Below are 15844 nucleotides of genomic sequence, written 5' to 3' on the forward strand. Positions count from 1 at the left end.
CTATCTGTGTATAAACAAAAGATCAATTTTCTTCCAAATCATACCTTCTACATGTCATAATTAATATGGTGTTTTATTATAATCAACAACTTAAATTATGGTTCCAGTTATACATTCTTTTTTTCTTTTTCATGTATAAGACCTATTTTCCAAATTGTACAGGTGATGTGGCACTTCTTCCTATGTTCTGTTGATAACATTGTTCTCATGGGTTACATCTGTTCTTAACGTTTTCTTTAATGAAAGATCATCTGAAACACTTTAAATCACAGGATATCTTTAGTGACCCTATTGTCTGTGTGTGGGTTTTCATCTCCTTAGTATTTACTTGAAACTATTTCTTTCTTTCTCTTTCTGATTTTGATTCCTTTTATTTGTTGTATTGTTATTGTCTGCCACACCAAATACTTTGTAGAGTGAGGCAGGGTGTGAATAAGATAATTTTAAAATTTAATTAAATACTAATTAAAATTTTTTCACTTACTAAAGATAACTTAGAGTATCTTAAAAAATTAACAGTTTCTCTTTATTTATTATTTCAATTATGATGAGGGTATTATTTTTAAGTTTTTTCCAAAACAACTACAATTATAACACATAAGTAGAAGTCCTTAAGTTTCCTACTTCCAAAATGAAATTACATACCTCATTGTTTTAAGTTAAAAATAAAACATTGTAACAGCTATTGGAAAGGGGATATTGCTTATGAGTATTCAAATCGACTCTCCTCATATTCTTGACCTTTGCATCATTAGTGCAAATAGCCAAGGAGCCAGCCCCTGGACCGTTTTTAGTGGACTGACTCATTTTTATGATTCAGTTTTCTGTTACTTCAATAAATGCTTTCTTTTGGTAGCCTTTATTAGTATATCTTCTAATGCTTTATATATTTTAAAGCTTCCCACTTCATTTAAATTTCTTGTTTCCTAGCTGTTTCCTTAGTGATAAAAAGTTTCAGTTGTCCCTTTCAATCTCTAACAGCTGCAGGAACAACTCTTCTTTCCAAACTGGCGCTCCTAAATTCCCGTTGTTAGAGCTGGTATCTATATTTAGCTGGTGGGATTGAATTGCACAGGCTACAAGCTGGGCAAAGCACACTGATCTGCCTTTTTACAGCTAGACCTGTGTGCTGCGAGGAGCTAAGGCCTTCAGTGTCCCCTTCCTTACCCAGGTTGCTCACAAAATGGATTCCCAGCGGGAACTCGCAGAGGAGCTGCGGCTTTACCAATCCACCCTTCTTCAGGATGGTCTAAAAGATCTCCTGGATGAGAAAAAATTCATCGATTGCACCCTAAAAGCTGGTGACAAAAGTATTCCTTGCCACAGATTGATTTTGTCAGCTTGTAGTCCTTACTTCCGTGAGTATTTTTTATCTGAAATTGATGAGGCAAAAAAAAAGGAGGTAGTACTCGATAATGTGGATGCTGCCGTACTGGATTTAATCATCAGGTACCTCTACTCGGCCAGTATTGATCTCAATGATGGAAACGTGCAAGACATTTTCGCCTTGGCCAGCCGCTTTCAGATCCCCTCTGTGTTCACTGTCTGTGTTTCTTATCTTCAGAAGAGACTGGCTCCTGGTAACTGTCTAGCCATCCTAAGGTTAGGGCTTCTCCTTGACTGCCCAAGACTCGCCATCTCTGCCCGGGAATTTGTGTCCGATCGCTTTGCACAGATTTGTAAGGAAGAGGACTTCATGCAACTGTCTCCACAGGAGCTGATCTCCGTCATTTCAAACGACAGTCTAAACATAGAAAAAGAAGAAGCAGTATTTGAGGCAGTGATGAAATGGGTGCGAACAGACAAAGAAAACAGGGTTAAAAGCCTTAATGAAGTGTTTGATTGTATCCGTTTTCGCCTTATGACAGAAAAATATTTTAAAGATCATGTTGAGAAAGATGATATAATTAAAAGCAACCCAGAACTCCAGAAAAAAATCAAGGTTCTCAAAGATGCTTTCGCAGGCAAGCTCCCAGAACCCAGCAAAAACGCAGAGAAGGCTGGGGCTGGTGAGGTGAATGGAGATGTTGGTGATGAAGATTTACTCCCCGGTTACCTGAACGACATTCCCAGGCATGGAATGTTTGTCAAAGACCTCATTCTCTTGGTCAATGACACAGCTGCAGTGGCTTATGATCCCACAGAAAATGAATGCTACCTTACTGCATTGGCCGAACAGATCCCCAGAAATCATTCCAGCATCGTTACCCAACAAAATCAGGTATACGTGGTAGGGGGACTCTATGTGGATGAGGAAAACAAGGATCAGCCTCTACAGTCTTACTTCTTCCAGGTAAGAAAGGCTATTTTAACATAAGTAGAGACATAAAAGAAAGGTTATTACTCACTGTCCTGTTAGCTGGTTTGCAAATTATTTTATTCTAAATAATTCGCAAGTGAAATGCAGGGTGCTTGCATTTTATTCTGCTTGATGTCCTATTCCATTCCCCCCAAAAGCTATAATCATACAGACTTTCTACCTTTTTCCAAGTTTCCTTGAACTGATTTGAAGTTCTTGGAGGTAGCATTTTATCTCTTACTTATGGTTACAGCCCATAATACCATTTTGTTGAACATGAAAAGAACTTGTATATATATTTCACACACTTTGAATTACCTTCTAGGAAAAATTGCCTGCACAAATGTCACTAATTTGAATTAACAATATTTAGAAATTTTTATTTACAATATGGTAATTTTTTATATATGACAAATTATCACATCTATTTGGATCAAGTTGTACTTAGTCATTATTACAACTTAGTCTGTTTTGTGAAATCACAGAAGTTTCCAAGAAAACAAATTCTGAACTAATAGGATCTTTGTACTTTGTTTGAAGGGAGTTTGTTTCATATCACCAACGCATTGTGCTTTATCAGTTTATGAAGGAATCAGTGGCTGCCAATCCCAGTGCTTTGTAGCTTACCGCTAGCTCAAAGGGTTTGCTTAGGTCATACCTAGTCATGGCCTGGGATTCCTGGGCACTTGAGTTGGAAACACCAGAGATAAGTGTAGAATGTCACATTGCAGTAACTGTGTATTCTCAAAGTGGTGAATGCTGTATATTCACAAAATACTACATTTAACCAGCTTTTTCTAATCTTGAAAATTAATAATACATGTTAATCATGCTTCTTAATTTTCAAAGTTCCACTGAAAAATGTTAACTACAAAATATAAAAATGAAATAGAAGCTGTAATCGTAAGTATGTGAACATGGGCCAGAAAATTTTCTGAGCCCTAATTTTAAATTCAGATACATTTCAAAAAGGGCATATTCAATTTAAAAGGCAATAATTCTATCGAGGAAGTAAAAATGATTTCAAAACACAGACAGATACCCAGAAATCATAGATCCAATGAGAACTTACAGCCGTACCGTTGTCCTGTTCTTCGCTGTTACTGCCTTACTCTCAACGACACAGCCTCTCGCTCTGGCTCCAGAAGCCCGCTTGTCTTTATAGCCACAAAAACAGTTATACGAAGTGGAAAGGGTCAACTCCCTGTCATGGTCCATGCCTTGCTCCTTTTAAAAGGCACAATAGTACCACAAAATGCCAGGATAAAAACACCTGATCATAAAAGAGGGCTATGAGTCATATGAAAATATAGGTATGAGGGGTTTGGAGGGGTGGAGGGACGAAGCAAAAAAGAAAAAAAAAGAACTCACGCACTGGACAACAATGTGGTGATTGTGGAGGGGAGGGGTGGGTGGAGGTGGAAAGGGGAAGATAAATGGTAATGAAAAATACAATATAAAATGAAATTTAAAAATTTTAAAAAGGAAATATAGGTATAAGAATTTTAAGTCTTGCATTTTTCTTCTTGGTGACATTTATTAAAATGTATTAAGTTGGGAGTACTATGGCCTTTGGTCATATAGATTATGAGAAGTTTTACATAGTTAAGAGAGAGGTTTTTTTCACAGGCTTAATAGATTCATCAAATCTTTGAACAGCACCACATCTTAAAACAACGTAGGTCCAAACTCTAGTTTTAAGGATGAGGAGACTGGGGCCGTAGTGGTTAAACAGCTTGAGTCTGGCAGTCAGTCTGCTGTTTCACCTGCGGCAGGAAGTGCCCCATTAGGGGTCTACGGGAAGCAGACAGCTCTGTAGAGCGTGGCAGAGACCTGTCAGTGTGGGGCTATAATGGTTTCTGCTCCAGTTCTGAAACAAAAACTATGGATTTATGATGCTTGCATTTGAATATCTCTTAAAAGCTCTGTGAGCTTGGGCAAACTGTTTAACCCTTCTTTGCCTCAGTTTCCTCACCTGTAAAATGGAGATAAAAAAGTCCCTGTCCTGGAGACCAAACGAGATCATATGTGTAAGGCGTTTAGTCACAGAGTCAAAACCCATAAATGTTCATTATTATTTCTACTATACTACACACCACTTTCTTGATCAAAGGATTTTTTTCAAAAATGAAAACATCAATGATCACAATCTAGATATTGAAATTAGTTCATGCGAAGCTAATGATTAAACCACTCATCTCATCAGTCTTAAAGAGTGCTTCGCTTTAACCAAGGTTACTAGAACAGGTGTAGATAGGCTTCCACAGGGACCCCTCCTATACCACAGCCTTTAATATCTGCATCTGTTGTTGGTATCCAATGATAATGGGTTTATTCCTTTTTCTTCTTCTATATAGAAGTAGCACTAGAGAGTGCAACCAATCTGTGACTGCACTCCCTGCAGACAGCAGTTTTCTTGTGCCTTGGTGTCCTAAATGCAAAGTGGAAAATAGTAAAGTTACCAATAGTAAGTTGTGATACTAGTAGTAAGCTGAAACTGATGTCAGACATACCAGAATCACCTACCCCAGGGCATGGGCACTTACAGGGCTGTCTTAGGCTTGCAGAACTGGCAATAGCAAAGATAAGCAAAGTTACATCCTAATATAAATTTTTAAAAACAGCAGGGTATGTCCTGACCAGAAAGCTCAGTTGGTTAGAGCGTCGTGCTGATATGCCTAAGGTTGCAGGTTTGATTCCCAGTCAGGGCACATACAAGAATCAACCAATGAATGTATAAATAAGTGGGACAGCAAAGTCTCTCAACAGAAGGCGAGGAGGTAATAGGCTATAACACCTGCCTGTATCATAAGGTAATAAAGCAAATCTAAGAGTTTTTGAAGGCAAGAAGAGACTGCCTAATGTGTCCGTTGTCTGTGGTCTGAGCGACAGGTCCAGCTGTCCCAGATGCCAGCGTGGGGAGCATGTTAAATATAGCATGCCGGGATCATTCACATACTGTGACCCTCCCTGCAGTGAAAACCTCTCTCTCCCCAGTGTCCTGAAGGCATTATGATTCCTTGTTCAAACCTGAACAAGGAAACATGGATTAATTAAGAATTAATTTGACAAAAACTTCACAGTTCTAACTCTTATGACCATTTAATTCTCTTTCCTTTCTTGAAGTCCTGAACATTTTAGTACTTTCAGCTATTTTGGTAAACAAGTAGATTTTCTCGTTGTTTCTATGTAATTCTGGGTAAAATATAATACTTTCGGGTTATGGTTTTACTTTACTTACAAGATCCTTGACTCTCTCAGTGAATTCTAAACAACACAAAGTATGGCCTATTTCCTGGTACAAGCTCCGCATTTCCTCACGTACCCTTTCTTTCAGCTCGATACCGTAGCATCTGAGTGGGTTGGACTTCCGCCTCTGCCTTCAGCGAGGTGTCTGTTCGGTCTGGGAGAGGCAGATGACAAGATCTACGTAGTTGCAGGCAAGGACCTTCAAACAGAGGCTTCGCTGGATTCAGTATTATGCTACGATCCTGTGTAAGTCGGCACCACATTCTCATGTCTTAAGCATTCAGGCATATGAGTGCCTGTAACATTCATACTATTAGACTCTGGACTTTACTGAACACATCTGAATTCTATCATCTTCTGACTTTAGGGCTGCAAAATGGAATGAAGTAAAGAAACTTCCTATCAAAGTTTACGGCCACAATGTGGTTTCACACAAGGGGATGATATATTGTCTAGGAGGAAAGACAGATGACAAGTAAGTGCCCTGAAATCTTGTGCTTTATACCCAGATGAGTTTTCATTACAAGCTTTCCTTCCTCTTTTCATTTAAATCTACCTACTGAAATAGAACTTGGTTCTTTCTCACCCATAATTTTTTTGGAAATAAATTTTTAAAATAAAAATTTGAAAAGTTATTATAGTATATTATAAACAAGTTCATAATACCTCCAACATAAGCATTCTTACAGTAGAAAAACAGCATTTAGGAACATAATCAAGTATTTTTTTAGCTAACTTATAACTATATTTTACATTAAAACCAATGGGATTTTAAAAATTCATTTAGTCATAAGTGTACCTTTTAATTTAGTGTTTAAAATACAATTACTAACAATAGTGCATACAAATACCATGGATTTTCACTTTACATTTAGAGAATTGAGATAGGTGCCTTTAAAACAGGAAAACACGGTGACTGAAAATAGGAGTTATTTCTTTAGCAATGTTTCACTTATTTACTCCTGAGCAGAAGTGGTTTTCAAAATATGTAACCTTGGTATTCCCACTAGTGCCCAGTTGCTTGTGACAAAAACAGGATGAAGTTTCATATATAAACCTGGCTTGATTTCTAGGCACTTCTCGAGGGATCAGTAATGAAGAAAAATATAACTCGCAGGGAGAACTGAGTTCAGAGTGCTCTAGAAATCAGTCAGCTAAGCTGCTAGCTTGTCTGATAAAATGAAGATTTTCAGTTTGAATAGTGAGAACTAATTTCCTGCTCCTGAAAATTCTAATTGGGTTTGTCATCATTTTTCCAGGTTAATTAATAGAGATGCCCCACCCTGGAAAGGGAGCCAGAATTAAAGATTATAAAGGCAAAACAGGAAAAGAGAGTAAAACAGAAATGTGCTAGAAGTAAAGAACTCTATTTTCTGGAGTTAGTAATTAATGGTTAGTATTCAGTTATAATGACAAATACAGCACAGAAAATGTGATTGAAAAAGCAATGAGTTTTTATACAATAGTTTTACATTCAAAGATAATATTCTGAAATTTTGAAAGCCTTAATCCTAGCTGTTACCATCAAATGAATATTTAAAAGAGGCCATATTATAAACTCACTCAGTGTAAAATCATCTTTGGAGGACCAAAATTTCTGTTCAAGATTAGATGTCAAATCTACTGCCTGTGATATAAAAGTTCTGTAGCAAAAAAAATCTTACATTGGGCATTTTTTCCTGAGTAAATGAAATGGAAAATCTATTAAGCAGCTTCTGATTTTGGAAACATAATGACCCTGCCAAATGATTTAAATTGTTTCCTTCAAGTAGTATTAGTAACCAGGAAATTGATATGTCAGTAAGAAGCATACAGGTCTTGTCAGTAAGAATATATTAATCTTGAGAATACGATTAACCAAGACATTGCTTGACAAACGCCAAAGTCAAGAACTTTGAATTGAGTCATTATCTAAAAATAAGCACTGAGCCCTGGCTGGTGTGGCTTAGCGGATTGAGCGCTGGCCTACAAACCAGAGGGTCACTGGTTTGAATCCTGGTCAGGGCACATGCCTGGGTTGCGGGCTGGGGCCCCAGTATGGGGTGTGTGAGAGGCAACCACACATTGATGTTTCTCGTCCTCTTTCTCCTTCTCTTCCCCTCTCTCTAAATAAATAAATAAAATCTTTAAAAAATAAATAAATAAAAGTTAGCACTGAATTGGACTAGTCATCACCACTGAATGTGAAGAACATGTTCTAATCAGGAAGTTTTAGAGTAATAGTCACAGTCAAATATTAGAGGACATGCTTCTACTCCGGGTGTCTGGTCTTTTATATGACTAAAGAAAAAAAAAACTGTCCTCACAAAAAGCAGGAGTTTTATTTGTTTGCTTTTTGGCTTTACCAAATAGATCCAGTTAATCACTTATTATTTGGAATTCAGTGAATTATGGATAACTTTAAGGAAACATAAGGAACATACTAAGAATAATAATTCAGATGAGCCCAGGCGTTTCTGGTAGCATTTAGCATATAAAACTGTTCTCATTGTCTCATCTGTAGTCTCAGAGTTCTTAAAATACATTGTAATATTAATGGTAGACTAAAATGAAATGAGCCATCTTATTACATAGTTAAAGTTAAAATAGGCACATTCTCATCTAATTATTTTTAAGATAATCGATTAATTCCTAGGATATTCAAATAATTAAATAAACATTTTTGTTACTGAGGCACAGTAAAGGGTTAATCTTTTTTTTTCCTCTATGCATGTCTTCCATTAAATGTAGTAATAGGATTAAAACCTACTTTGCATGGGTTTCTAGGCAGTTGCCAAAATAAAGGTACCCTACTTTCCAGTAGTATAATTAAGTCATAAAATAGTTTTGGTTCTCACATTTGAAATTGTCCTTTGCTTGGTGGCATATGTTCAGGTTAAGAACATTTTAAAGGCTCTAACTGGTATGACTTAGTGGGTCGAGCACTATCCCGAGAACCTAAAGGTTGCCGGTTCAATTCCCAGTCAGAGCACATGTCTGGGCTGTGGGCCAGGTCCCAGGTTGGGGGCGTGTGAGAGGTAACTGATCCATCTGGCACAGTAACGTTTCTCTCCCTCTCTTTCTCCCTCCCTTCCGCTCTCTTTAAAAATAAAAATTTAAAAGTCTTTTAAAGAAATACTTTAGGGTTAACCAGTAACACACCAATAAATTCAATAAAAAGGAAAAATAAATTAAGTTTTTAAAAAGAGTATTTTGGGGTTCTTTTTGATCCTCTGCTATACCACATATTTCATATGAGAAGCTAGATGACCAGTGAAGTTGCTTCTTTCAAAAAAGGAAGGTTTGCCCTGGCCAGGTGGCTCAGTTGTTGGAATGTCCTCGTTCTGTGCACTAAAATGTTGTGGGTTCGATCCCCGGTGAGGGCACATGCCTAGGTTGTGGATTTGATCCTCGCGTTTGGGAGGCAACCAATTCATGTTTCTCTATTTCCCTTCTTCTCCCTAAAAATCAGTAAAAATGTATACTCGGGTGAGGATTTAAAAAAATGGTTCTAAAGGGGCCATTTTGTTGTCTTGTATGTTTACAGAAAGTGTACGAACAGAGTGTTTATCTACAACCCCAAAAAAGGAGACTGGAAAGATATGCCTCCAATGAAAACGCCCCGCTCCATGTTCGGAGTGGCCGTCCACAAAGGCAAGATCGTGGTTGCGGGAGGCGTCACCGAAGACGGTCTGTCAGCTTCGGTTGAAGCTCTTGACCTCACAACCAATAAGTGAGTTACTGTATCTTACTACAGCACAGGAATCACTATACATCTTAATTTCAGATAAATATTAAGCTTTCTAATTAGGACATGGGGAAAGGAGGACAGGAAGGTAAGGATTAAAGAGGAAATATCTTCATCTGGGTTTGTTTTCCTGTTACTGGGTGTAAAATGCCTAACATTTGGCTGCACTGCGTGTGTTTGTAACCTGGAACACATGACCTTGCAGGTAATGTTGGAGTGCTTAATTTGTACTCGTTAACTTTGTGAATTTAGTCATGCAAAGGTAGTCAGTTAGCACTTCGGAACGATTATCTGCACGTAGGGGGACACACTTGTCTCTGAAATCTGATTTGAAATAGGCAGTTCAAGGATGAAAAGACCTCCATCTCAGTTTGTGATGTGTGTAAAGCGAGAATGCTTCAGTGTAGCTCTTTATGCTTTTTATAATATTCTTACATTTTTCACTTTTAAGCCTTTATTGGTTTAAAGTTCATGTGAAAAGATATTTGAGGGAGTGGGGGGAGGTGGAACACAGTAAATGGGGGGGAAATGAGGATGGAAGAAGACTTGACAGGGTGCTGAATATACAGATGATGTATTATAGAGTTGTACACCCGAAACCTATATAATTGTATTAACCAATGTCACCCCAATAAATTCAAGATATTTGATAAATATTTATATAAAATGTCTTTTTCAAAATTTTGAGCTCACACATCTGAATTACATATAGTTTTTATACTCCTAGTTTAGCAATGAGGAAAAATTGGAGTGCTGTAATTATTTTTTAAAGAAACCATATATGCTTGATTATCTGAAAATTATAATACAAGGAACTTCTATGGAGAGGACTTAAACAATCATTAAAAATCATGTTTTGAAAACTATATACCATCGGTAAACTTATGATATAGAAAGTTAAAGAAGCCACACACAAAACTGTAAATATTTTCTTTGTTTTGTTCATATGTATGGATGAATGTTTATGTTTAAATCTATGCTTTTACAAAAATGACAAAATGACACTGAAATGTCGCTTATGATAATGTCTGGGCAGTATGATCATAGGGGATATTTGTTTTCTTCTATACATTCTGTATATCCCATATTTTCTACAATGTACATATACTGTTTTTATAAGTAGTTTTGTCATATTGAGAGCTTTATAGCTAATCTGGTTGCATCTTTCAAATAAAGGAATACTATTTAGATAGCTTCTAATAGCAAACTTAACCTTCTAATTTTGGGTGCCTATGCTACTTGAATTTCTTTACTATAATTACCTATAATCGGTCGGTATTTGGCATTTCTTTAAGTTTTACATTGACTACATTCTCAATAATTCCTAGATGGGATGTAATGACCGAATTTCCCCAAGAAAGAAGTTCCATCAGCCTGGTCGACCTGGCCGGATCCCTGTACGCCATTGGTGGATTTGCCATGATTCAGCTGGAGTCCAAAGAGTTTGCACCCACTGAAGTCAATGACATATGGAAGTAAGTTTTCTTCACTCCAATTTTCTGAACCAAATCAGATAAGTGATCATGGATAAAGTACAAATTTTTAAGTAAACAGTAAGCCAGACTTTCCCAACATGTCAGTTACTCATTGGTGGTACACCCTTGGAAACTCATTGAACTTTTGCACGTGCTACTTACTGAATCACATACTGCTTCTAATTAGCTGTGACCTTGGAAAAGAACTTACCGGGGCCTGTTCATGAATTAATTGAAAATTGGGCTGCGGACCCTTTCAGCTCCATTCCAGCTCTGCAAGTACAATGCTGCAGGCATCCGTAGAGTAGAGCCTGCTTCCCAACCACCTACCTTTCTACCAGACAGTACTCTAACTTCCTAAGAAAACAGAGTTCTGGAGGAATATTTAACCTCCTGAGCCTTCCATAAATTCATTAATTCTATTTTAAATCGAATTTAAATGGTTTCACAATTTTTTTTGAGAATTCAGTTACAAAAGCTTTTTTAGAAAGCAAAAGAGTAAAACGCAGAAATCCACTTCACCTCCCAGGTAAGTGTAAGCTGTGTCACGCGGAGTCACGGGCGTCAGGGGCAGGGTGAATGGGGTGTGTGTGTCTGCTCACCTTTGGGAAACCGCGTCTGCTGAATTGCACCTGCTGCCTCCCCCCCAGCCACTGTGCTTGCGGCTCTGAGTTTTCAGGAAGCAGGTATCAGTTGCCTGAGGTGAGCCTAAGTGAGTTCATGCTGCACCCTCATCCAGACACTGCCCAATTCGTGCTTTCCCTCTCAGCTTGAAGGCCAGTTCCTACTCCCAAGTCCGGATGCCCTTCCCTGGCCTGTCACCAGGTTGTCCGGAGCCTTAGGACTGAAAGTGTTGGCATTTCCTGGAAGTTTCTTAGAAATGCAGAATCTCGAGCCCCACCCAGACTTAACCTGAATCTGCATTTTAACAAGATTCCCAGGTGATTTACTTGCATGTTTATGTCTATGGATACAGCTATGTTAGAGTGATCAGTGAAGGCATACCACTAAGCCTGAAAGTGAAAAGTAGATATTGTTTGTTCTACACCTGGACAAGTGCATGCCTTACTCCCAGCTGCTGAACTGGAAGGCTAAAAGGCCAGTAGCTTAACCAAACACTGTGTGCATCCATCATGTCCTTACATTATTGTAATAGTAACTAGCTGTGTACAGAGCAAGAAAAGAGTGGCTGTAAGGGAAAGTTAACTATTACCCCTCATTCCCCCACCACACAAAAAAAGGGAGGAAGAGAAACGGAAGATTTCTAGGAAGGAAAGAGGCTTGACTTGGCAAGAGGGTGAGATGGGGAAAGTGTAGAAGCAATAGAATAAAAGGATGGAATAATGAATGATTGGAGAGGTTAGGGGTTTTGGAAAACAGGGGTAGGAACCAAGAATGAATAGGTAGCGATTCTGAACCCTGGCTGCACATTAAAATCACTTGGGATGCTTTTAAAATATTCTGGTAACTGGGCCTTAATACAGAACAATTAAATCGGAGTTTCTGGAGGTAGGGTCTGGGCATCACTAGGTCCTAAAATCTTCCCAGGTGATTCCAATGTGCAGCTGCTGATGTTAAGGAGGGTGCCATCACAAGCTGAACTCCACACGCGCCACTCTGGTTCCTAAAGGTGGTCAAAAGCCAAGTTGCTTCAGCAGGAAGTTGTAGGCAGCATCTCCTGCTAAAAGCAGCCCTTACATTGCTGAGGGGAGCCTGAAAGAGGCGTCTGCTCTGACGATGGTTCATTTTACACTCAGGGCAGTGGTTCCCAGCTTGCTTCCTCACTGGAATCACCTAGGGAGCGTCTGAAATACTGGTGCCCTGTCACTTCTCTATTGATTGTGATTTAATTGGTCTCAGGTATGGTCTGGGCTTTGAAACTTTCAAAAGATCCCCAAATGAATCTAATGTGCCACCAAGTTCGGGAGCCACTGGACTGGGGAAAGGCGAGAGGGGCATTCATCACTATCTGCTTGGCTGTAAAATTTTAAACTTAGGTACTGGCATTTCCCATTTGGGTAATACCTTCTAGAACAGTGTTCTCAAACCTTGCTGTTTATTAGAATCACTTGAGGAACTTTTAAAAAATCCTCATACCCAGGCCATACTCCAATACCGATAATTCAATATCAGGGTTGAAACCCAGGCATCAATATTTCTAATGTCCCCAAGTGGTTCCAATGTGCAGTCAAATTTGAGAACCAATGATCGGCACTGGTTCCCAAAGCAGCATCAGCAGCACCTGGGTATTCGCCCAATATGCAAATTCTCAGGCCTCACCCCAGACCTACTCAAAGTGTGCAGGTGCAGCCCAGCAGCCTGTGTGACTTGGTTGAAAGCCACTAACCAATAGAAAAGTGGCTGCCTACTTGCTCTCAGCTTCCAAGTGAATATTCACACAAGCAGAGATGTAAAGAGAGGAGAACTATCAGGATACCGCATTCTAAATGTATGGACCCTCTCACTGCTATGTGTCAAAGAAATTAATTTTTCTACTTGTTCTTGAAGTCACTGCATTACTTAGAATTGGCCAAGCTGGAAGTAAAACTGTAACTGCCAGGAAGCAAACCTTTTCAGCCTCAATTAACCTCCACCTCCTATTGCTTCAATGTGGTCACCTTTTCATTAGGTCATTAAAAATGTTATCTGTTAATTTGCTGGCCCAAATCTTGTTTAGATAATTAAGGTTCTTCCCTTTATTAGTAGTAAAATATTTTTCTGCCTACTTTTCTTTACATAAAAATCACTCAGTGCACAGTACAACTGTTGAGAATTACCCATATTTTGCCATGTATAATGTACACCCAGTTTTTGTGCACATTATACACGGGGTTATTATTCCCATGGTATCTAATCATTATACCCATGTATAATGTGCATCCTTATTTTCCCCTCAAAAATTTGGGCAAAAAAGTGTCCATTATACATGGCAAAATATAGTATATTTGGATGGCTGAAAAAATTCAGATAGTCCATCCCTTACATAGGTATCAGCAAAATTTAAATCTCATTCATCATAGAATGATTTAGGTTATTTCCTTATGCCAAGTAATGACTGCTTCTGGAGGAGTGAATAAGGTGTATAAGATACATTATTTGTCCTCAAACACCTTTGAGCTTGTTGAGGACATAATAGAGGGGGGAAAATTAAAACAGAGTAACTGCACCCTGCCTGGTGTGTAAGTTCAGTGGGTTGGGCATTGACCCGCCAACTGAAAGGTGGCCAGTTCCATTCATGGTTGGCATAGGCCTGGGTTGTGGGCCAGGTCCCCAGCTGGGGGTGTGGGAGAGCCAATTGATCGATGTCTCTTTCATACATGGATGTTTTTCTTCCTTTCTTTCTCCCTGCCTTCCCCTCTCTCTAAAAATAAATAATTTTTTTAAAGAGTAATTGCTATAATAGATACTATGTAAAGGACAATGTATAGAGAAAACAACGAACTGTTTGACGAAGGCAAGAAAGGCTTCAGAGGGAAAGCAGCATTAGGAGTTCCTCATGCAAAGGAAGAGGAGCATTTCGGGCGCCAGGCAGAGAGGCAATCCTTTCAAAGGAATTCAAGTTGTCTGTTATTTTTATAACCCTGAGTACTCAAAGGGGACAACCAGATCTTACCTAATGTCAAGTGCAGGCTAAGAGTAGTATTCACACAGGACAGTAAGGGGGAAGGAAAACGGATTTTTATGGAGTGACCACTAGTGTCAGGTTCTGTGCTGGGCACTAGTGTATGAGAATGATTGAAATTATAATCAAGGCAACTAATGGGCCTGGCTCGTCCCAATTCTTACCCTTAAGGTAGAGCCTGTTGGCCTTGACTCATAAAGACCAGCCATAATTATCAGTCCAAAAGTGAATGATTAATTGCCTGTATATTACTCCTCATCTCTGGACTGTCTCTAATTCCCAGAGGAAGCTTAACTGCTTAAGCATCCAGATTAAATACCGTGGCCATAGTTCAGGCATACTCATTCAAAGGATGCCTATTTTGAGAGTTATTCTCCAGCAGTCAGGGGCATCCTCCTCTGGCTGAGGACCAGCAGGGTTTCTCGAAGATCCACATTTGTATATTTGACACATAAGAACTACCTACATAAAAACTGCTTACTGATTACTTTTTTTCTCCAACAGGTATGAAGATGATAAAAAGGAATGGGCTGGGATGTTGAAGGAAATACGTTATGCTTCAGGAGCTAGTTGCCTCGCAACACGGCTAAATCTCTTCAAACTGTCTAAGCTATAAACAAGAAGGTGAAAAAATGCAATAGATTGGGAGGTGGCTTGTTTGGATTATAGGGCTTTAATTTATTGTTTTTTAAAAGCCTATAGAGATTCATTTAGAAATTATTTAATAAGTTACTGTCCAAGATGTTACCAGTGGGTATCAAACCTCAAAGTCCCTGAATCTTTAATGTAATGATCAGAGCTTAAAATCATTTTCTAATGAGAAATTAAATATTAACTTGAACAGATCATTTCTTTCGAGATCTCTCACTCAATTAATTGTAAAGCAGGTTCCTAAATTTGAGTTGCGAATCCTTTCCTTTGTATTGGTAGGGTAACTTTACATGTTTTCTATTACAAATGAAATTGAAGAATGAAATATGTTCATCTACATTTTAAAAAATGTTTAAAACATCAAAAGCCTTCCCTCACGCCTCAAAATAACAAGAATTCTGTGTATCATATTAAAGATTACATGCCATGAGACTTTAGAAATGCTATTTAAGGAGTATAATTAATGGGTCTCATTTAAAGGGGAAAACTCTCTAAGTAAAAGCAGTCAAATTCAAGTGGTCTTTTTTTTCTCCATTCTTTTTCTGACACTGGTATACTGTTTGTGATTTAAATCAATTTTTATTTTCAATTTAAAACCAGTCAATCACAGTTTTCAAGCCATTAACTAAAGTATCTGTGCTGGGACAGCGGGGAAGGAGCCTGAAACTGCAGAGGCTGAAGTGACGTAGTGGGTGGTATGGATGTACTCAGTGGTTTATCTATACTTTTCAAGAAAGCTATTTGCAAATTTCTGAAAGAAAGGTGACCGCATTATCCCATTTTCTGGTATATAAGACCCTTACATTCAAGCTGTATACAAC

General features: G+C 38.4%; 1 protein-coding gene across 1 annotated transcript; it reads left to right on the plus strand.

Annotated features, from left to right (window-relative positions):
* Positions 1-1106: 1106 nt before the first annotated feature.
* KLHL41 (kelch like family member 41) lies at positions 1107-15220 on the plus strand. Its single transcript, XM_024579898.3, has 6 exons — positions 1107-2293; positions 5637-5794; positions 5916-6023; positions 9075-9260; positions 10604-10750; positions 14877-15220. The coding sequence occupies exons 1-6, from the start codon at positions 1184-1186 to the stop codon at positions 14986-14988; spliced, it is 1821 nt and encodes a 606-aa protein (XP_024435666.1). The 5' UTR covers positions 1107-1183; the 3' UTR covers positions 14989-15220.
* Positions 15221-15844: the final 624 nt, after the last annotated feature.

The sequence above is a fragment of the Desmodus rotundus genome, chromosome 2, assembly GCF_022682495.2.
Source record: "Desmodus rotundus isolate HL8 chromosome 2, HLdesRot8A.1, whole genome shotgun sequence".
NCBI lineage: Eukaryota > Metazoa > Chordata > Mammalia > Chiroptera > Phyllostomidae > Desmodus > Desmodus rotundus.